At 43.0% G+C, this 21,726-nt stretch overlaps 1 protein-coding gene and 1 long non-coding RNA gene across 12 annotated transcripts in view; one reads left to right on the top strand and one right to left on the bottom strand.

Annotated features, from left to right (window-relative positions):
• The first annotated feature begins 4,285 nt into the window (after nucleotides 1–4,285).
• Nucleotides 4,286–21,193, top strand: LOC128349329 (uncharacterized). 2 transcript variants are annotated; one of them, XR_008318741.1, is made up of 5 exons: nucleotides 4,286–4,418; nucleotides 6,913–7,012; nucleotides 10,919–11,028; nucleotides 18,276–18,375; nucleotides 21,058–21,188. It is a non-coding gene; the product is annotated as an uncharacterized LOC128349329 (long non-coding RNA). The 2 variants fall into 2 exon arrangements; XR_008318742.1 differs by lacking the exon at nucleotides 18,276–18,375 and having other exon boundaries at nucleotides 21,058–21,193.
• BCOR (BCL6 corepressor) overlaps nucleotides 20,290–21,726 on the bottom strand; it is a 95,811-nt gene continuing 94,374 nt past the window's right edge. For all 10 annotated transcript variants that reach the window (XM_053305391.1, XM_053305399.1, XM_053305400.1 and 7 more), the window contains one exon: nucleotides 20,290–21,418. In XM_053305391.1, the coding sequence (XP_053161366.1) occupies nucleotides 21,130–21,418 (289 nt within the window). In that variant the 3' untranslated portion in view covers nucleotides 20,290–21,129. The remainder of the gene's footprint in view (nucleotides 21,419–21,726) is intronic.

The following is a 21,726-nucleotide window of genomic DNA, read 5'->3' as shown; positions in this document are numbered from 1 at the left end:
AACACTAATAACTTAGCTCTAATTAAAAGGGGGCATGGCTAGTGGGGCTGCTGGTGGCAGGCTGAACTGGGGCTGCCACTGGCCTCCCTATGCCACTGGTGGTAAGAGACTGAAGCTGAAACTGGTTTGTTCAAACCAAGGGTAGAGGGTATTGTGTGTGTGCCAGCAGAGTCAGAACAGCCACAGCTGGAAAGCTGTGCTTGAGATTTTGGAGTCTAGACTGGTATTGCTGTTAGGGGTGTGTGGAACCGGTTTGAATGAGAATCTGGTGAGGATTCCACTTTACAAATGGTTGAATTGTATGCACCAAACCACTGGCCAATTTGACCAAACCAGTTCACGGACCGGCGGTTCGTTTTGAATTCAATTCAAATTCAAACCAAACCGCCAACAATGGTTCCGTGAACACCCTTAATTGCTGTGATCTGGTACTGCTTATGTGCTTTTTTCTGCATCCCCATAATGCCAGTCTAGTAAGCCAGCAATAATCAGGTGATTATAAAGACTAAACACTAAGGCCTCAGTCCAACACAGAGTTAAATACACTTAAGCCCAGGTATTTCAATTAGTTTAAGAAGTTCCACTACATTGAATTCTGGTTCACATGTCTCCAGAGATCTCTCCTACAAAGGAAACTTTCCATATAAAGGCTGCCTTGAACTTACCATTCTTCAATGTACCCATACACACATAAACCAACTGTTTAAGGATGGGCTTTTGGGGTGTTAGAAAAATGGAGCTGGTCAAATTACATTGACAAAACCTCCCCCACCCCCACCCACCCCAAAATAACACAGGCTGATTTAGACAACTTTTGTTGTGTGGGATCTGATCTCTTCTCTTCACTTTGGGTTAGGATTAAATCAAGTGAAATGCATTCTAGTGGTAGCTGTAGCCAGCTACCATCATTCAGCATCCATAAATTTCTCAGTGGCCCTGGTAACAGCTCTCTGTCTGCTACCTGTTACATTAAAAGGTATGACAGATAGCAAGAATGAATTATTTTATTCAGCATTACAAAACATTTTGGGCTGCACTCAGGAACATAGCAAGCTGCCTTCTACAAAGACTCTTGGTCTATCTAGCTCGTCTACACAGACTGGCAGCAGCTTCTCCAAGGTTGCAGGCAGGAGTCTCTCTCAGCCCTATCTTAGAGACCTATTAGGGAGGGAACTTGGAACCTTCTGCATGCAAGCACGTAGATGCTCTTCCCAGAGTGCTCCCATCCCCTACGGCAGGAATGCTCAACTTTGGCCCTCCAGCAGATGTTGGCCTACAACTCCCATCATCTCTGGCTATGGGCCACTGTGGCTGAAGTCTATGAGAGTTGTAGTCCAAAAAACAGCTGGGCGGGCCAGAGTTGAGCATACCCTGTTTACACGTAGAGGCTAGTCACATGATTGTAGAAAATCGAGCTAGCCTCCGCTAGCCCGATTTCCTACAATCGTGTGAACCACTGGGCTCGGCTGCAAGCCCGGTGGTTCTTGAGCGGGTAACCCGCAGATAACCCGCTCAAGCAGCCTGCCCCTTAAACCGGGTTTGTGGAGCGAGTGCTCCACAAACCTGGTTTTGGGGGTCGTGAGTAGCTGTGGCACAGCTCCGCACTGCATCAACTCACAAGTAGACCCCCAGCAGGAGGCTAAAAAGCAGCCTCCAGGCTCGGGGGTCTTCTTGCGCAGGGCATACTGGAGCTTCCGGCAGCCGTGCGGCCCCCAAACTCCCCAGCCCCCACTGGCTCTGTCATAGAGCTGGCAGTCGTGTGAGCAGCTGATCCGGCTGCCCAGGGCTCCCGCCCTGTTCATCTGTGGGGAGAGCGGGCTTAGCCCGCTTTCCTTGCAAAACCAGCAAAAGCGAGTCTCACTGATCATGAGACCCACCTCATAGTCTCCAATTAAAATACAAACCAGGGTGGACCCTGCTTAGCAAAGGGAACAATTCATGCTTTCTAGCACAAGATCAGAACTCCTTCCTGCTCCATTATCATCAGTGGTAATTTTCCCATGGATTTTAATCAAAGCAGGATGGGACTAACAGATATAGTGTAAATGGGTTTCCCATTCTTCCCAAGAAATGTACGAGATAAAATGCATTTGCAAGTCTACTTGTAGCTGAAGGATGAAAGGTCATTCAAAAATATGTAGAATTATTTCTGCAAAAGGCAGGTTTTCTTAGTTATTTTTTAAAAACTAAGGCAACTAATAAATGAGGCCGGTATGGTGCTGGACTGGGATTGCATTTGGACATGGAAGAAGACAGAGATCAAGCTCTTCCACAACCCTGAAGCCGTCTGGTTGACCTTGGGCTTGTCCCTCTATCTCACTCTCACCTTCTTCACAGGTTGTTAAGAGGATAAATGAGATTAGAATAATAAAGCACTTTGGACTCAGATAAACTGCCATAGAAATGATTAATAACAATAAAGGAACCAACAAGTCTTTTAGTGGATTATGGCATACTACGCTTTATCACACTGCTTCCTCTTTTATTCCACCCCAAACCTTTTAAGTGCCCATCCCTAGTTTGTAAATATAGCTGGGTTTAATTACAGTGATTTATGATTTAAATATTAATCTGCATCTGATGAGCCAACAATAACGGAAACCTTAAGGCATTAAAAAATAAGACATGCTATTTACCATAGGCGTCTACACTGTCCTCCCCCACTGGACCTAGGCCTCATATCATCAATAGCTCCTTAACCGTATGCTCTCCAGAACAAGAGGGAAAGTACATAGGTATATTTATTTATTTTAAAATCTTATACCCTGCTTTTCTCCTAATGAACCCAAAGCTAGGGATGTGCACGAAGTTCCTTCGGCACCGGCGGGGGTAGTCCTTTAAGGGCGGGGGAGGGTGCACTCACCCCTCCCACCGCATATCCCCTGCTGGCGCTCCGTTACTTTTAAGCCCCTCGGGGCGGCAGCGTTCCTCCCTGCCGCCCCGTTTTTGTCATCGGCCGGAAGTGGCCAGAAGAAGTAACCGCACGTGCGCCCGTCGTGCGCATGCACCCACATGGCAGATGGGCGCGTGCATGCCTGCAATGGGCGCATGCGCGCTTGCTTCTTCCGGCCACTTCCAGCCGATGACAAAAACGGGGCGGCAGAGAGGAACGCTGCCGCCCCAAGGGGCTTAAAAGTAACGGAGCGCCAGCAGGGGATATGCGGTGGGAGGGGTGAGTGCACCCTCCCCCGCCCTTAAAGGACTACCCCCGCTGGTGCCGAAGCACCGAAACTGCCCCCAGAGCCGAAACGTTTCGGAGGCCTTCATAATGGCCTCCAAAACGTTTCAGGCACAAGCCTACTCAAAGCCGTTAACAGCAGTAAAAACTAAAGCATCAAAATATTTAGATGGGTAAGAATAAACAGACTAAAATAAAAGCAGAATCTCATACAAAACCCCACAAAAATAAGCATAATTCAGTTTTGTTTTGTTTTTTAAATTGAACCTGGATGCAGTGGCATGCATGGCATGCCCTATTCAACAAATAATAGCAAATCATATTTTTTTGGCTGTATAACCCAGCCATCCATAAGGCTCAGGATTTCATTCAATTAAATGGATCACATTCCAAGTTAAATTATATTTACCTGTGTGTACCCTCTTCCTCTGAGAGAAAAGCACACATAGGGCTATTCTTTTTTTATTCTTACAATCCTGTGAGATAGGTTAGTCTGAGAGAGAGAGAGAGAGAGAGAGAGAGACTTGTCTAATGGATGAGCAGAAATGTTGAACCCACAACTCTCCAGCTCCCTATCGCTTACATCACACTGGGTCTGGATACCTGGACTGTGTAGCTCTCTCTAGAGTTCCTGTAGACACATCAGTGACAGTATTCCCTCTAAGGCATGCCCATGTGTTCATGCTCACCCTTCTTTTGATGCCCACTCAGTTAATTTTAGATCCCACTCAGGTTGAATCTGGAAAGCCCCACTCTGAATGCATGTGCTTATATAACGTCTTGATAATGCTGTACAGAACAAAACTCATTCTGCACACAGATGAGAAAAATTAGAGAACACACTGATCAGTGAGACTAAAACTGTAAGGTTAACCAATGGTGCCTTTTTGTATGGATCTTTGGGCCCAAGTCCAGAGCCTTGCACTCCCCCTTCATTTGTGGGGAGCCCCAGCAGTGCTGCCAGGAATCTCCTCCTCTCCCCCACAGCATTCCAACTGGTCAGAGGAACTGGCAGGCTAGTCGTTTAAGCAAGCACTAGAGCAGAGCATGCTCAGCTGTCTTCAACTCTTTCAGGCTGAGCTCACCAGGCAGCCAGTCTGTGCCAAGAGTGGAAAGAGAGAACAAGAGCCTGGAGCGGAGGCTTGAAGGAAGGCGCCGAAGATAGCTAAGCGTGCTCTGGCTCCATTCTAGCCGCTCCTGAAAGGACCAGCGCAGCATGCCAGCTCCTCTGGTCCAGCAGGTAAGGGTTTGTGTATGTGAGCGTGTGTGTGTGTGTGTGTGTGTGTGTGTGTGTGTGTGTGTGTGTGTGTAAGAGAGAGAGCACCTCATATACTTCCAGAGATTCTTAAGCCTCAGGATGTGCAGATTCTCTCTCTCCCCTTTTCCTTCTGCCTCCTCTCTTTCACTTTGTGTTTCTTTCACTTGTCTTTCTCTCACTGTCCTTCCTTCTTCCTTCCACTTGTCTTGCTTTTCTTTTTCTCCTTCCTTTCTTCTGCCTCCCCCACTTCTCTCTTTCACCTGTCGGTCCCCACCATTCTGTCTTTCCTTTCTTCCATGTATGGACACTTGGCATGCAAACACTTGGCAGGGAAGTTGCCCCAGGATAACTTCTACAAGTAACATAGTTACTTGTAGAAAAGCACCACTGAGAGACCTCAAAGGCCAAGTTGAAGACAAATCATCCTGGAGAGAATCTATGTGGTCGCTAAGAGTTGACACCAACTTGACAGCACTTGATCAATCAAACATAGTTGCTCCTTCTCTTCCTAAAAACCAACAATTGTATGCTGGGGGCTCCATAAAGCCATGAAGTCCAGACTTTGCAGTAACCTCGCTGCACCACTGAAAAATCGTCACAGGGTTGCCAATTTTAACCCTATGCAAACATTAAGTGGTCTGTGCATGCAGTTGTCTGTATACACTCACCCACACAGGTTCTTGTGTGAACAGCTCTATGGAACTGTCTTTTTACTATGCAGATTGATCTGATTTTTGCTCATTCTCCTGCTGGCTACTATTTATCTCTGTTTAAAATTCTTTGTATGTATTGTGTACTGCCATTGGATTTGGAATGTACTCACTGATGAAATAAGAGCCTCCCCATTATTATTAATATTTTTTAAAAAAATTATATACCACTCAAAACACAAGTCTATCGGTAGTTTACAACAAAACAATAAAACAGATAAAAAGAATAAAACATTACAACAATCAAAATTTAAAACATTAAAACTATTAAAAACACAATTAAATCCCCATCTTGAGCAGCTTTTTAAAATAATTGCCATTTTAATTTATGTTGTATTGTTGGAAAACACCCAGAGATGCAAGTTTGGGGCAACATACAAATAATATATTAAATAAATAATATTTCTTTAGCTGACTGGAAACCACCTTTTGAGGCCATGAATCCAAACAGCATGGTACATTTATAATAAAGAGAATATTAAAAAGATACTGACCCAGCCCAGTGGAGAGGTCTCCTGAGAAAGCAGATCTCCTGCAATACCGGTTGCAGGGGAACAACAGCAAGAGAGAAGACACACTCTTGCCTGTGGGCTTCTCAGAAGCATGTGATGGGCCACTGTGGGAAATAGGATGCTAGACTAGATAGGCCTTGGGCCTGATCCAGCAGGGCTGTTGTTCTGTAAGGCCCCTGCATCTGTGAGAATTCCTCCTCATGGGTTAGAGCATATTAGTCCTAGGCTTTAGCGTTAAGCCCTTGTTTGGAGGGCTAGTATGCAAAGGAAAGGGAGAGAACAAGATTCACAGCTGCAAAGATCTTGCAGGAAACTCTGTCCCAAGTGAGCAGAGATTCCCAACCATGAGTCAATCCTGTGCACTTTGCTGCTGTTCTTTTGGTTGCTGAAATACTAACAACTTTGCAATCTGAAAAACAGAATTTGAAACCTGCAGTCTGAAACACATGCCAGGTTGTAAGAGTTATGTTCTCTGTTGGTGGGGGAGGGTGTCCACAGCAGGATATCCCTGCCCACTTGCGGTGGGGGCGGGGTGAAAGAGAGAGGCAAAAGAGGCCAGGTTTCTAGTCCTCACATCTCTCCCCTCACTCTCATCATTAATCCTGACAAATGTTGCCGCCCTGCATTGACTGACAGGAGAAAAGGACATTCATGTTAACATGTTTGGCTTCTAAAAATGGAGCCTAATGCTTTGCCATTTGCTCTGCTCTGCTTTTGATTGGACTGGGGATTATGAGCAATGAGAGGAGAGGGAGCCAGCAAAGACGTCGGGCGGGGGGGGGTGCTAGTGGCTGCCCTATTTTCTTCCCCTTTCCTCTCTTGCCCTGATAAGTAGTTTCCCTTTCCCAAGTGGGGTGGGTTGGATTTCTCCCTAAGGGGTGGTGGCTATGCCCTTGGTGTGTGTGTGCGCGAATGAGAAGGGTCTCTCTGTGTATGTCTCTTGGGTACTGTTTCTGTAACAGAGGACCAAGGCTGCAATCCTATGCACACTGGCTTGAGCAGATGACTAACTTAGTTCAGTGGAATTTACCTCTAATTAAACATATGCATGTGCATTGCTGTAATAGTGATAAAGGGGAACTTGTGTTTGCGTTCTCAGCCAGGGGTGTAGCTATAATTGAGCGGGTGGGTTCACAAATGTGCCTGCTCTTTCTGCCTACTGGAAGAATTATTGGGGGAGGCAGTGTCTTGTCTTCCACAATGCAAAACCAAACTACACAGAAGCTGCTAGTTCTGTATTTGTGTTCATTCTAGAGAGACTTGTGCCTGTATTTGGGCAGCAACATCTATGCACAAGACCAAAGGCTTCAACTAACCAGCTGCAGTCCCTGTTTTCCAGATGGTTCCCCAAGAGGTATGCTAGCCATGTGTTTGCCTCTAGGATAGAGGTTCTTAGAGGTGGGCCCCCAGCTGTTGTCAACCACAGTTCCCATCTTCTTCAGTTTCAAAGGCCAAAGGGGAGGAATGATGGATCCAACTTTGAGAAGTCCTACCTAAGCTATGCCTTATTAAAGTCTCACAAGGGTGAGTTGCTAGAATTGCCTTTCCTGAGGTTCCATCATCCTCCCCAGGGCAGGGGCGTAGCAAGGTTGGAGTGGGCCCAGAGACAAGATTTTAAAATGGGCCCCCCTCACTGAAGCTCAGATGAGGATGAGGATGATGATTAATTCAATTTCTATACCGCCCTTCCAAAAATGGCTCAGGGCAGTTTACACAGCGAAATAACAAATAAATAAGATTGATCTGTGTCCCCAAAGGGCTCCCAATCTAGAAGAAACACAAGACAGACACCAGCAACAGTCACTGGAGGTTTTGTGCTGGGGTGGATAGGGCCAGTTACTCTCCCTCTGCTAAATAAAGAGAATCACCAAGTTAAAAGGTGCCTCTTTGCCAAGTTAGCAGGGGTTATGTGCCACAATAGAACATCATCCTAAATTATTTTTTAGAAGGTTTTGTAAATTGTGGACGATGCAAGTCATTGAATGGTACTAGAGAAAGACATGCTGTTCTGGTAGCTCCAGGTCTAAACACTCACATCGATTTTGGAGGATGAATACAACTGAAGGAAGCCCAGGCAGGTGCACGGATGGGGGAGTCAGTCATGTGACTTGCCTCGGGGGGCCCCCCAAGGCAGTGGGCCCCAAGACAACTGTCTCCCCTTGCCCTATTATAGTTACGCCCCTGCCCCAGGGTCTCTCTGGAAGTTAAATCACTGGAAGGTGCATGAACACATCTAGTCTCTAACAGTGTTCCCTCTAACAGGGATTCCCAGATGTTGTTGACTACATCTCCCATAATCCCCAGGCAAAAGCCACTGAAGCTGGGGATTCTGGGAGTTGTAGTCAACAACATCTGGGAATCCCTGTTAGAGGGAACACTGGTCTCTAACACACATGCGAATAAACATCCTCACATGGACTCGAAGACCTTGTGGATCATCTAGCCTGCCATTTCACAAACACACACTGCAGTTGTGGAGCGATCTTCTGAACTGCTGATGAATAGAGAACAAATGATGTTCTTTTGCATTTTTAACTAAAGAAAAAAGTGTGCTATTAAACTACGGCCAGGCAAGGTTTGGGGCATCTTCTGGGATTGGATAACCGAAGGTCTTTCTCCCTTCAAGCAGCAGCTGAGCAGTGGAAAGTTTACCCCTTTGGCCCAGCACTGATGCCCTGACTTGAATTACTTGCCCCACCCCAAGCTGACAGGAAGCCCTGTGGGGTATCTTGAGGGTGCAGTGCCGCCTGGAACCACCCCTCCACTCCCCCCACAATATTTTTTTATTTTATTTATTGCTAAATTTATATACCGCTTTTCATTAAAAACAATCCCAAGGCGTTTTACAAAAGTTTAAAAACACATAATAAAAATGACAGTTAAAAGTATTAAGCTAAAAATATGACAACAAATCTGATTTAAAATATATAAAATACAAACATAAAAACTGTACACAAATAAAAACACACAGAAGCAGCAATAACACAATCATGTAAAGGCCTGGATAAAAAGCCAAGATTTAACAAGCTTTCTAAAAACTGTGATGGAGTCCGAGGAGCGAATGACCACTGGGAGAGCATTCCAAAGTCTGGGGGCAGCAACAGAGAAGGCCCTGTCCCACGTGCACGACAACCAAGCCTCCCTCATTGTCGGCACCCAGAGCAGAGCCCCCTCACATGATCTCGTCAAGCAAGCAGCAACCTTTGGGAGATAAATATACCTTTAAAGATACTTTATTGAAGGGGAAAATGCCACAGCCACAGCCTCTAATCTACTCATCTGCAAGATTATTCCTCCCCAGTGAAAAACCATATTATAAAATTTTCACCAGGAGTTTGGGAATTAGAACGGACATGAACAAGATAGTCAGGGACAAGAAAGAAAGAGCTGAAAGGAAATAACTTTATTTAGAAGGGAGAAAAGCACAGAGGTCTTCTCCAGTTCTTTTTGTATTATTATTACTACTGTTATTTATATGCTGCTTTTCAACAACAACTTTTCAAAGCAGTTTATGATTTATTCATTGCATTGCATTGCATTTATAAACCGCTCCATCCAAAGGCTCTGGGCGGTGTACAACAAATTTAAAAAGACATTAAAACACACACCATTTAAGACACAGAGATAAAAACAATATAAAAACAAAACACAATTAAAAACCATTTACAACTAATTAAAATGCTTTTTAAAAAATTTACAAACCTTGGAAGACCAGGCCAAACAAATAAGTTTTTAGGCCTCTCTTAAAGGCTGACAGCGAGCCTAAACTGCAGATATCTGCCAGGAGTGCATTCCATAGGCCAGGAGCAGCTACAGAAAAGGCCCAGGTCCGAGTCGCCTCCAGACATACTGGTGGTAACTGGAGACAGACCTCTCCAGATGACCTCAACAAGCAATGTGGTTCATACCGAAGAAGGCGCTCTCTAAGGCAGCCCAGACCCAAGCCATTCAGAGCTTTAAAGGTAATAACCAGCACTTTGTATTTCGCCCGGAAACATTTCGACAGCCAGTGCAACTGTTTTAAGGCAGGCATAATATGGTCTCTGCCCCAGAGTCTAGTCTGGCTGCCTCATTTTAAACTAATTGAAGTTTCCAAACTATGTACAAAGGCAGCCCCATGTAAAGCGGAGACAGCTGTTGAATCAACAGAAGCTGATAGAAAGAGCTCCTGGCCATAGCCTCCACCTGAGATACCAAGGTGAGGTCTAGATCCAAGAGCACTCCTTCTGGGGGAGTGTAACCCCATCCAGCACAATAATATCTAACTCATCCTTCAAATTCTGATCCCCCACAATGAGCACCTCCATCTTGCTTGGATTTAGCTTCAATTTGTTATCCCTTACCCAGCCCATTACTGCCCGTAGGCAGGCATTTAGGCATTTGACCCGAGTTCAAATCCCCATTCAGCCATGATACTTGTTGGGTGACCCTGGGCCAGTCACTGATCTCTCAGCCTAACCTACCCCACAGGGTTGTTGTGAGGAGAAACTTAACTATGTACACCACTCTGCGCTCCTTGGAGGAAGAGTGGAATATAAATGTAATGAATAAATAAATAAACTTAGGTAAAAATCGTGCTGTCCAATTTCAGTGTTCTATTTTGCCCCAGAATTGACTTGTATCAGAACCTTGTGTCTGTGCTGAAGATGATGTTTAGCATCTTAGCCATCAAAGCACCTCACACTCATTGCATGAACTTCTGGTATGAGAAATTGACCCTGAGTTGAATGGAGATAAATGCAAGAGCTTCATGAAAGGAAAACAGACCCCAGAAGATGGCTGGAGTCCAGTCATGATTGTGGGGTGAATAACTTGGGCTCTTTCCAAACCAGATATCAATTTATAAAAGAAAGGCAGTATTACATTTCTCAGTGACTCTTTTACTGAAGAAGGAGACTAGAAGATTCCACATAAGTAATATACACTTTGCTAATAGCAGAACCAACTTTTTGAGCATTTTGGTTTCTCTCTTCTGCACCTTATGCAGCTCTGCCGTATCCTTTTTGCAATTTGGTAACTGGAACTATACCTAGTATTCCAAATGTGGCTGCCCCATAGATTTATGTCTATACACTGCTTTTCCTTTTAAAAAAATTAATTCTTCTTGCTCTGTTGTCGACTGCTTTAAGAACAGCCTAATGTTTACACACTAGAATATTAGTCCATATACACTAATAGAATTCTAACATCTAGAAATCCATATAGGTACATGTTGATGTGCTTTCATCTTCTTTAAAAATGACATGTTTTTATATATCAGAGTTCTTGGCATATTAATCTGAATACATTGAATACTTTGGGGGAACATTGTCTGTCGTGATGTCTGCTTAATTCAGTTGCTTCTGAGGAAGACCTATAGCTACAAGGAAGGTAAGCCTTTTCTTTCTTTTCTTTCTTTTGAGTAATCATAGCACTTCAGGACTCTTCTTTCCTTTTTTTGACCATTAAAGAACTTCATTTTCATTGGTGCCAAAACCCAGAAAATGCAGACCAATAGAAAACACATATTAGGCTGCCTCTCTTATGGCATGAGTAATATTCCCAGACTGGATTGGGCAAGGTTAGGACCACAGTATGGGTCTGGATTTTTACATTCTTCTGACTGGACAAGACTTGGAGGAATCGATAAATTGTATATGAAACTGGGCGAGATCAGGAGCTATGTGGGCCTTGATTTTTAAATTGGTTCCCCCAGATTGTCTGAACACACACTCTCCAGAATCCCCCAGAGTGAATTGGACAAGACACCATTGTCAGATTCATGCAAGTGGAATGGAGTCCCATGGGCTCTGAATTCAAATTATTCAATTGGGCAGGACAATTGGTGTCTTTAAATTCTGTAAGGACACTGTAGACATCCTTTTCAGCCAGGTATGTAGTGGCCACTTCTTCTTCTTTTTTAATGCTTTAGATAAGGTCTGAGCCAAGGAGATAGTGTTAGTGTGTTTTATAGATATGTGTTTGTGTCCTGTTCTGTTCTATGTTTTGTGTGTCAAGTCTTGTGCAAATCCTGAGCAGATGTATATATGAGACACGTACACAGGTCTTTGAGACTTTACAAAACATGTGAGTATTATATTCTCAGGTATGTGTGTCATGGTCATGGGCAGCCATACTTGGGACCAGACCTGAACAGATGCATTTTCAGGTACCCACCTTGGCTAGATCGCAGTCTTGAGCCTTGAGATTCTCCTTTCAAATTGTGCACCCCCTAACAATCTGTAACTGTGGATTGGTCCAAGGAATGCTCCCTCTCGTGCTCTTGAATATAGCATGTGGTGGATAGGCCCTCTAGGAGAGTCTTTGTGGATTTTGAGGGTTGTGGCAGGAACTCTGGGCAGAGGCCACCAACCTTTAGATGCTTTAGAACTGAACCTGCCTGTTCCTCTTTCCAGGGAGTTCTTTTCTCTTCCCCCACAGACAGTTCAGAGGTTTCAGAGTAGCAAAGAAGGCCTCAAGACTGACTTCAAAGAATCCTTCAGTGAACTGCATCCTCCCATGATTCCAGCAAAAGCAACAATTGACTGAGAGAGAAGCCAGCTCTGTATTCAGGACCACTGAAATGGCTCCCAGTCCATTTCCGGGCTCAATTCAAAGTGCTGGTTTTAACCTTCAAAGCCCTAAATGGCTTGGGACCAGGTTACTGTACCTGCCTTGCCCCATATTCCCTGACTCAGACCTTAAGATCTTCTTCAGAGGCACTGAAGAAGAAAAATGAGGCTCTACACACAATCGGTGTGTAGAGCCAGGAGGCGTTTGGCAGGGAAAGTGGGTCAAGCCTGCTCTCCCTGGACACGAGCAGTCATCAAGACCTGGGCGGCCAGATTGGCTGCCCACACAACTACCAGCTCCGTTACGTGGCAGGAATCGGGGGCCCCCAGCCCCTGGAAGTCCCAGGATACCCCATGCAAGTGCATTCTGGCAACACCTCCGATGCCGAGAGGCTTGTTTTAGCCTCCCGGTCGGGGGTGTCCTTCTGACTTGGCGTGGAGCTGTGCCATGGTGACTCACGATCACAGAAATGTGGTTAGCGGAGTGCTCGCTCTGCTAACCTTGCTTAAGGGGAGGGGTACTTAGGTGGGCTAGCCACCGCTGAACCACCGCCCTTAGCCCGCTTTCGAGCAGTCGTGAGAATAGCCTCAATAAGTTGTAAGGGCTCTCTTAAAGCCATTAAAACCCTTAAAGCCCTTCAGTTGTTGTGTTGTTTGGGACACAACAACTGAAACAGTTACCTTGGGTAAAGCTCTAAGCTGTGAAAATGCTCTCATGTCACGTTTAAACCTATATTTTCATGTAGTTTGACTATGCTACAAGCACACCTGCCCAGTGCTAATAGATTGCTGATATGCTTTGAGAGTGTGAGCCTCTTTGGGACAGGAGTCCTCTTCTCTTTCCTCTTCATATATATTATTATTTATTTGACATATTTGTATACTGCCCAAAACCTGCATCTCTGGGACGTTTACAATAAAACAATATCAAAAGAAAAAGTTAAAACATTGCAATAATTTTAAAAGATGTTAAAAACTATTAAAACTAATTAAAAGCTTGGATGAACAAGTTTGTCTTAACTGCCTTTTAAAAAGTTGACAGGGATGGGGAGGCTCTTATTTCAGCAGGGAGCGCATTTCAAAGCCTTGGGGCAGCAACAGAGAATGCCTGTCCCTTGGTAGCCTCCAGACCAGCCGGTGGCAACTACAAATGAATTTCTCCTAATGATCTCAATGGACAGTGGGGTTCATGACGTGGAAGACGTTCTCTTAAATGCCCAGGGCCTAAGCTGTTTAGGGCTTTTTGGATTATAACCAGCTCCTTGTGTTTTGTCCAGAAACCTATTGGCAGCCACTGTAGCTCTTTCAATACAGGAGTGATATGGCCTCTCCGAGATAATCCAGAGACCAACCTGGGTGCTGCATTCTGTACCAACTGCAGTTTCTGGAATACATACAAAGGCAACCCCACGTAGAGCACATTGCAGTAGTCAAGTCTGGAGGTTAGCAGCATATGTACCACTGTTCTGAGGTTGCTTATCTCAAGAAACAGATGCAGCTAGAATATCAGCCAAAGCTGATAGAAAGCACTCTGGCCACAGCCTCTACCTGAGACACTAGGGAGAGGTTTGGACCCAGAAGCACTCCCAGACTGGGTACCTGTTACTTCTGGGAAAGTATGACCCCATCCTGAACTGGCATATAAACTGCTTTGTGTGGTGTGTGGGGGGGGTGGTCATAAACTGCCTGCCAGTCTGCAGCACTTGTCCACAGCCACCCTGGTCTCAGCTCCACCACTCCTGGATGTAAGGCTGAGGTTAATTATTGCTGGATGATAGCATTACCAGGTATAGAAATCTACCCTTCAAGATCAGTATCAGGAACTCGGCTCTCTTGGTGTCATGGGGCTAAGCAAACACCTGATAAAGAAATAAACCTGTCAAATAAATTTTATTTTACAGAGGTCCTGGGCATTGAAAGGTGTGTGCTGACAAGAATGCCTTGCAGTGTTGTTCACATTAAGCACTATTGGAAACAGTATCCCTTTTGGATCATTGTGTCAGTGACTAGAAGTTGTTAATGGAAATAGAATGTGGACCCTAGAAAATCAATTCATCCAGTTGGCTTAAGAGATCTGATATTAAAAGTGTGGGTGTGGGATTAATTAGTGGTGATTACATAATTTCCATATGACATAATAATTTCCATATGATGCAGATTTGCCCTTACCTTCTGGTTTCTAAGTGGTTCTTTCCCAGAACTGCCAATCCTCTCACTTTTCCAGCGAATAACTTACAGAAGCAAAAGATAAGTTTGGTAAATCTTACGTATTTGAACATTGAACTTACTCAGATGAATAAGATGGGACCATTAAGATTTATTGAATGCCTTTGTTTTTCTCAGTAAAATCTGAGCAGAAGCTAGAAGTGAATTGTGATCTATCGTGTTCTCACATTTTTGATATTATAGCAATGCATGTAATAAAAAAGAAAAGTCAAATGTTGCTGCAAGAACAGCTCTGCATTGTTAAAACACAACTAGGTTGCTCACATTGCTAGGTTTAGAGCACTGTCTCAGAAAATAGCAAACAGCCCTTAGGACCTCTGCATATCCAGTACCATCTTGGAAATGTGGATTCCTTCCTGTCCTCATTTTGACCTTGTTTCATCCTTCACTGAAATTGCTGCAGGGTCTGGACACTAATAGAAGTTCAAATAGTTTAACAGCCTGAGGCCCAGATGGATATAGCTTGATTTCCTTCTAACATCATATATTTTTCCTTGAAGAACTATGGAGGCAGATAAACATTTGTGTGACGTAAGACACCACCCGGGCTGAGTCACCATTGTTTCCAAGTTAAAACTGGAACCACTGCAATATTCCTAGTTCAGATTCCAAAAGTGTGCCCGCTATGAATTTTTCCCTGCAAATCCTTTGGAAGATGTCCAGACTCCTCTTCTTTCAATATCCCCATACTGAGAGGAGAGATAGGACTTTCAAGCCAACAGGAAAAGTGATTAAATGTGCTTTTAAAAAAATCTATGCCTGCAAACCACAGACTAATTAGCTGCTGGGGATGTCCCTTTCCCCATCTGCAGCCCAATATGGGTGTAATTGGGAAAGGAGGGAGGTGTCCAACTAATCACTGGCGAAATAAGTAATTCTGAAGCAGTGACACTCTGTTTGACACCAGGGATGCTCCCCTCAGTTGCCTTGTACCTCAAGAAGAGAAGAAGGACTGTCGGGCAATTGGGCTTTTCAAAAATCTCAATTTACAGGTGAAAATGAATTTAGCCAGTGGATACTAATCCAAGTCATGTCACGGTGAGATGAAAAGTGGTCCTTGCCTTTTGAACTTTGTTCTTTAAAAGGTTTTAAAGCCTATTTCTTTGGGTGTGTTGTCCAAACACCTTTTTAAGAATCTTTCAGTACTGAATCTCTCTAGATGTACTTTTCTTTAAATTAGCATGATGGCCATGATCCAGATAAGAGATGGTCATGCTTAACCCCATTGAAGTCAATAGGTTTATTAGCTAGGCCTAACTCTGTATTGGATTGTGGCCATTATGATTAAAAAATGTAAAATGGTTAGGGAGAAACAATGGTACTTTGAACAAATGCAGACATCATTTGGATAATATACAGACTAAGAGCCCATTGTTTTGGAACTCTGGATTTGATCACTCTAACAAACAGGCATATTGGCTTCAGATAGCCTTGGTCCCTGTATTAGCAATCTCTCCTTCCTTTAATCAGATCCTAGAGCCTGCAAATCATGAAGCTACCAGCATTGAGTGTCTCTGTCCATGCAGACCACAATCTTTTTGGGAACTGATAAGAGAAAGCATAACAAAATTAAGATCTGGTGTAATGAAGTACCTAAGAGTGTGAGTTATGAGGCAAAAGGTTTTGGGTTAAAATTTCATCTCAGTCACAAACTCACTAAGCAATTGCTCATCAACCCCCACATCTGCAATATGGGAATAATACTGGCCTACCTGACAGGGCTGTTGTAAATTATTGCAAGTGAAACACTTTGATAACTCTAAAGCATGATGTGCATGCTAAGAATTACTCTGGTTCCTTCATCCGCTTGCAATGCAATTGCCCATGAAAGAATGAGATCGGATTCCCATGTTCATTTCTGCTCCCTGTTGTGACTCTTTCATCCTGAAACCAGCTCACTGCCTGACGTCTTAAGTTCGGTTTGTGACTCTCATTATCACTGTGCCACTTGCCAATGTTGGCAACCGCCCTTGTACAGCTGCCATAAGTACAGCCTTGGAGTGCTGAGCCACATAGGGCCACTTCAAACACGATCATCTCTGACAACCTAAAATAGAAAACGTATGCACATTTGTCAGGGAGAGTCTAAAAATAGCCTCTGATGAAATGCAAAGACTTTATGATTATGTGGACACTAAGGTCATATGGAAACTCTTTGGGAACCAATAATCTTCTTGTGTGATTCTACAGTCCTAGAAGAAAGATGGGTAGGAGTCTCTGGGCTTAAAAGGATGAGTATGATCAAAAACCCGATCAAAATCATAAGTCATGTAAAAAGTAAATAATTAGGCAGTATGAAGGGTGGGGAAAGCCCACTGGGCATCTTAAAATATTTGAGAGAACGTCTCCTTCATTATGAGCCCCACTGTCCATTGCGGTCAGCTGTAGAGGTCCATCTCTAGTTGCTGCCAGTTCGTCTGGAGGTCACACGGAGATGGGCCTTTTCGGTTGCTGCCCCAGAACTATGGAATGCGCTCCCTATTGAGATACGATCTTCCCCATCTCTGACAATTTTAAAAAAATATTTTAAAACCCATCTATTTACTCAGGCTTTTTCAGCTTCTGGATAATTTATAGGCTTTAATTTTGTGACTGATTTCTAAATTGCTAGTTTTGAGTTGTCTTTATGTGTTTTTAACTGTTTTATATCATTGTGAATTGCCCAGAGACACGAGTTGGGGCAGTATACAAGTGTGATGAATGAATGAATGAATCCAAAAGAGCCTCCCACACAACATGACCTAGTCACTATAATATGCAAACAAAAAAGTTGTGTCTTAACCTGACAAAGAGTACAGCACAAAGGCCATACAGGCCTCCAGCAGAAGTGCACAACCAAAAGACCCTGTTCCTCAGATAGCAAGGACATATGCAGCAGAAACTCCAGAAACAATCAAAGAATGCAGGGAAGCACATATGGGAGTAAGTAGCCCTTAAGGTCCCAAACTTAATTGTGCAATTGCCTTAGCTGTGGCCATTATATAAATGGGAGCCTTATGCTCCACCCATTCAAAGTATCTTCGAAGTATAACTGCCCTATTACTAAAGCCACTAGGCTGGGTGGTGGATGTTCAATGGGATTTTATTTCTGAAACACATATGGATTAGACATGATCTTGAAATCAAAATAAGAGTATGAATGATTGGTTTCTGTGGGGTTTTTGTTCGGTTGATTGGTTTGGGGGTTTTTTGTTTGTTTTTTTGAAAGATCAGATTATTAGTGATCTCATTGGTTTATTCCTGCCAACCAAAGAAAATAAAAAGGTCAAGCCTTTTGAATTCTTAAAAGTTGAATTCAACTTTCTGGCTCGGCTTGGTAGATAGCACATTCAACTGAAGCAGTATTTTGGTTCCAGATTTGGTCCTGAAGCTCATGGGGCTTCGGAACCACACATACTCTTTTAAAAATTCTGTCCTTCCATCTTTTGAAAAACTTCCAAAGTCCCCAGTGTGTCTTACAAATGTTTTAGAAATCAAGTTAAACCCAATTTAGAGATTATCTGCAGCTGATGGCAACCTTCTCTGAACCTCTGTACCTTAATCCTGGAATATATGCCGGTTACTTGAACACACCTTATGTATGAACTGCCGTGGATAAAACATGCTGCTTTGGGGGCCAATATCTTGCAATATTGGAAGTCCCATATCATTCTTTGGGGTTAGCCATATGTCATATCTTTCCTTTAAGGAAAAAATATTACTTATAACTGGTGGGGCAACCCTGACTTTTTCATATATGGATGAAAATATATATGGTCTCCTTGCATTTCTTTGGTTTCTCTACTTCTTTATTTCCCCTTCACCCTTCTCCTCTACCCCATATTTCTTTTCTACACTCAGATGATTCTTCTTTCCTATCTACTACTGTAACTGGCTGCTTACTCTGTTCAGAGGGCTGGTCTTGTGGCAGCAAGCATGAATTGTTCCCTTTGCTAAGCAGGTATGCCCTGGTTTGCATTTGAATGGGAGACTACATGTGAGCACTGTAAGATATTCCCCACAGGGGATGGGGCCACTCTGGGAAGAGCACCTGCATGCCTACTTACAGAAGGTTCCAAGTTCACACCCTGGAACATTGGAGAAGCCACTGCCAGTCTGTGTAGATAATACTGAACTAAAAGATAAGTCTTATCAATGGTCTGACTCAGTATATGGCAGCTTCCTATGTTTCTGGCAGCATACTGCCTTCACATTCCGCCCTCCGCCCCTGTTTGGTGAGCTAGGATCGGGACAGGTTGGGTGCATCATCACTGTTTCTATTTTTAATAAGATCAATTCATATTTAACAATAAAAAAGAAAAAAAATGTGTGTTTTCAAACACACACACACACACACACACACACACACACCTCATGTGTGCCAGCTTTCCTATGTGGATATCAATTCTGTATAGGAAACACCATGTCCCATATGTTTATACTGTATATGAAGAACACACATGTAACTATTTTACCATGTTTGAGGAAGCCACAGCCAACCAATCATACCAACTAAGTTATTGTTTAACTGATTCTGAATGTTTAAATTGCATGTTATTTACTTGATTCTTTAAATCAACCACATCTATTAACATAATAAAGAGGGAATAAAACATCCAGGTTGGTATAATGTACTGTGCAGCATTACTTCGGGCGCTTCCTAAGCTAGGGAGATCTTATTTGTTTAATAAGTTACTCATGAATATGCAAATCTGCATCAGTGCAGTACCTCAATTCTGTCACAATTAATGAGTTGCAAATTAATGTGACAACAAAAGGAAAATCTATTTAGTGGCAGAATTGCAATTTATACTTAATGCAGGAATGTGGGTGGTTCTAGCCATAGGAAATACCTGGACATTTTGTAATTTCTTCCTCATTACTGCTTCTTGACAGCTTAGAACATATGCTGCTAATCATATCCAATGCTCTTCGGTTTTTCTGTGAAGCCATGAAAACATCAATTTTACTTGCTGAAACAAACACTACAATCAATCTACAGTAGGGATGTGCATGAACTGGTTCAGCGGTCCTTTTACAGACCGCCAAACCAGTTTGGATGTCAGGCATTCAAGCCAGTTTGGAGGTAGGAGGAGTTCTTTAAGACACAGGGAGGTTGCTCTTACCTCCCCGCTGCATTTCCCCCTCTGGCACCCTCCCCAAAATCGCTGCCATGGGGCTGCAGCATACCTCCTTGCAGCCCCAGTCAGCGTCCTACTGGAAGTGGCTGATGTGCATGTGCGTGCATGTGTGTTGGCCACTTCTGGTAGGATGCTGACCGGGGCTGCAAGGAGATATGCTGCAGCCCCGCAAAAGAGTCTATGTAAAAGTAGTACTCCATAAATTAATATAAGGGGACCGATAAATTCATTCAGCACTATGGTTGCAATTGTGCTGGATTCAATTCAAAACAAAGTTATGCTATGCCTATCATTTTTAATGCTACTGTAGCACAACTGCCCAGTCGTTTCTAAATGGCGGTCCAGCGACAAGCTATTTTTAGAAGACTAAAATTGTTTACAACTTTAGTAGTAAATGATTTCAGCAGGGTAATAAACCACTCTAGAAAAACCAAAACATCTGCACGATAGAAACCAGAGGTGTGCCAGCATGTAAAACTCCATGAAAAAGTAATGTCAAGATTGGCTTAACAGTGCTTGATCTAGCCCTTTTGCTTCATGTGACAGTGAGTGCACACAGCTCTGTACACCTACATAGCTCCGTTAATGTGGGGTGGGGGATTGGGGGGGGGACACCATGCGAGTTCCCTTGAACACATGCAGCTCTTCACATGTGAAGGAATGAATGCCAAGAGGGGCTGAACCAGGCTCTTAGTTCATTGAAGGATCGTACACAAAACCAGGATGTCTCAACATAGTTTTCTCAACAGTTTTATTGCCTTTAAGAAATTTTTTTGGAAAATATAAATACAAAGGCAGGAGAATTTACTTACAAAGTTAAAACACAGATCTCAAACATAAACACACAATTCAGAAAAAAATTAGCTTCTGTACAGTTTTAAGCAACTTCAACATAGGTTAGTTTTTCAATATTTTACAAGGTACAGAAAAAATAGTTTGGAGTCTTCTTTTAAATAAAGAGCATCAAATGTTTAAACATATATATATATATATAAACAATCCAGTTTGCCTTGTGAAAACTAAATTTCACATCTTTTAAATTAAGATACAAAAGTTCACACAATTAGCTGATGCGCATGGATATGGTTTTAATTTATATTACAATCTATTGAATTATATTCAATAGTGTTTGCCTGGCCAAAGCAGGCAATTTTGTAAACAAAAACAAAAATATCATGAAGTGCCTTACCCAATACAATCTCCCAAGCCAACCATATGACTTTGATCACATCACTTAACAGGTATCTCCTGTGTAATCAGTGCTTTGTATGAAGCAAAGCCATTTTCTTTATTTAAAAAAAAGTCCCAAGTAAAAACAAATTTATACCAAAGTTTGTGTGCATTTAAAGGAACATTATATAACAATTGGTAAAAACTGAGTGAAGTCTTTAAAAAAAAATCTTCCAAAAGTCCACCCATCTGGAATTTTTTTATATATATATAATATATGTATATAAAGGAAAGATATCTTATTAAACAGTGTCCTTTTTGTTTTTTTACAGAAACAGCTGCATTAACACATATACATAAAGAAATAACATTACAGAGAACTGTACATTAAGGATCCTGGAGGTTCACCAGTGAATATCAGAGTCCTCATCTGGATGCAACCACTCAAGCGAGGCTCCAAGCAAAGTCTGTAGTTCACTTGTAAATTCTACCAAGTCCAACAGCTCCTTGCCTTCTGGGTTGAAAGGTTCTAGATCCTTTGGGCAAGAGAATAGCTGACTCAGAGACACTTGTTTGAAAAATTCTGACTCCATGATGCTGACAACTTCTACACTAGGAAAACTGCAGCGAAATATCCGGGGTGACATTTTCAGCCTCTTTGCTACGTCAGAGAGCAATAACCAGTTTCGTGGTCTATAGGACAAAGAAAAGAAAGAGCCCAAATGATTGACAGGATGACACAAAATCATCATTATGTCAGTAATAACTTTGCATAACTGGTCACATCCCATTTGTCATATTCATGGTAACAGTCCCACATCTGGCAAGGCAAAGGAATTGGAAATAGCCTAGTCTTTTTCCACACACTTCTCTAAGTCAGTGGACCAGTTCAGACAAAGACATCCATCAGCACATGCAATCAGGAAGGGGACATGCCAAGAGTGTGCTCATCGGTACATCCTCTGGAGACGTCCTGATGCTCTCCTGGTGGGTCCCTTATA

Source organism: Hemicordylus capensis, chromosome 3 (genome assembly GCF_027244095.1).
Source record: "Hemicordylus capensis ecotype Gifberg chromosome 3, rHemCap1.1.pri, whole genome shotgun sequence".
Taxonomy (NCBI): Eukaryota; Metazoa; Chordata; class Lepidosauria; order Squamata; family Cordylidae; genus Hemicordylus; species Hemicordylus capensis.
Note: the sequence above shows the minus strand (reverse complement) of the source record. Positions and strands in the feature narration are given on the sequence as shown.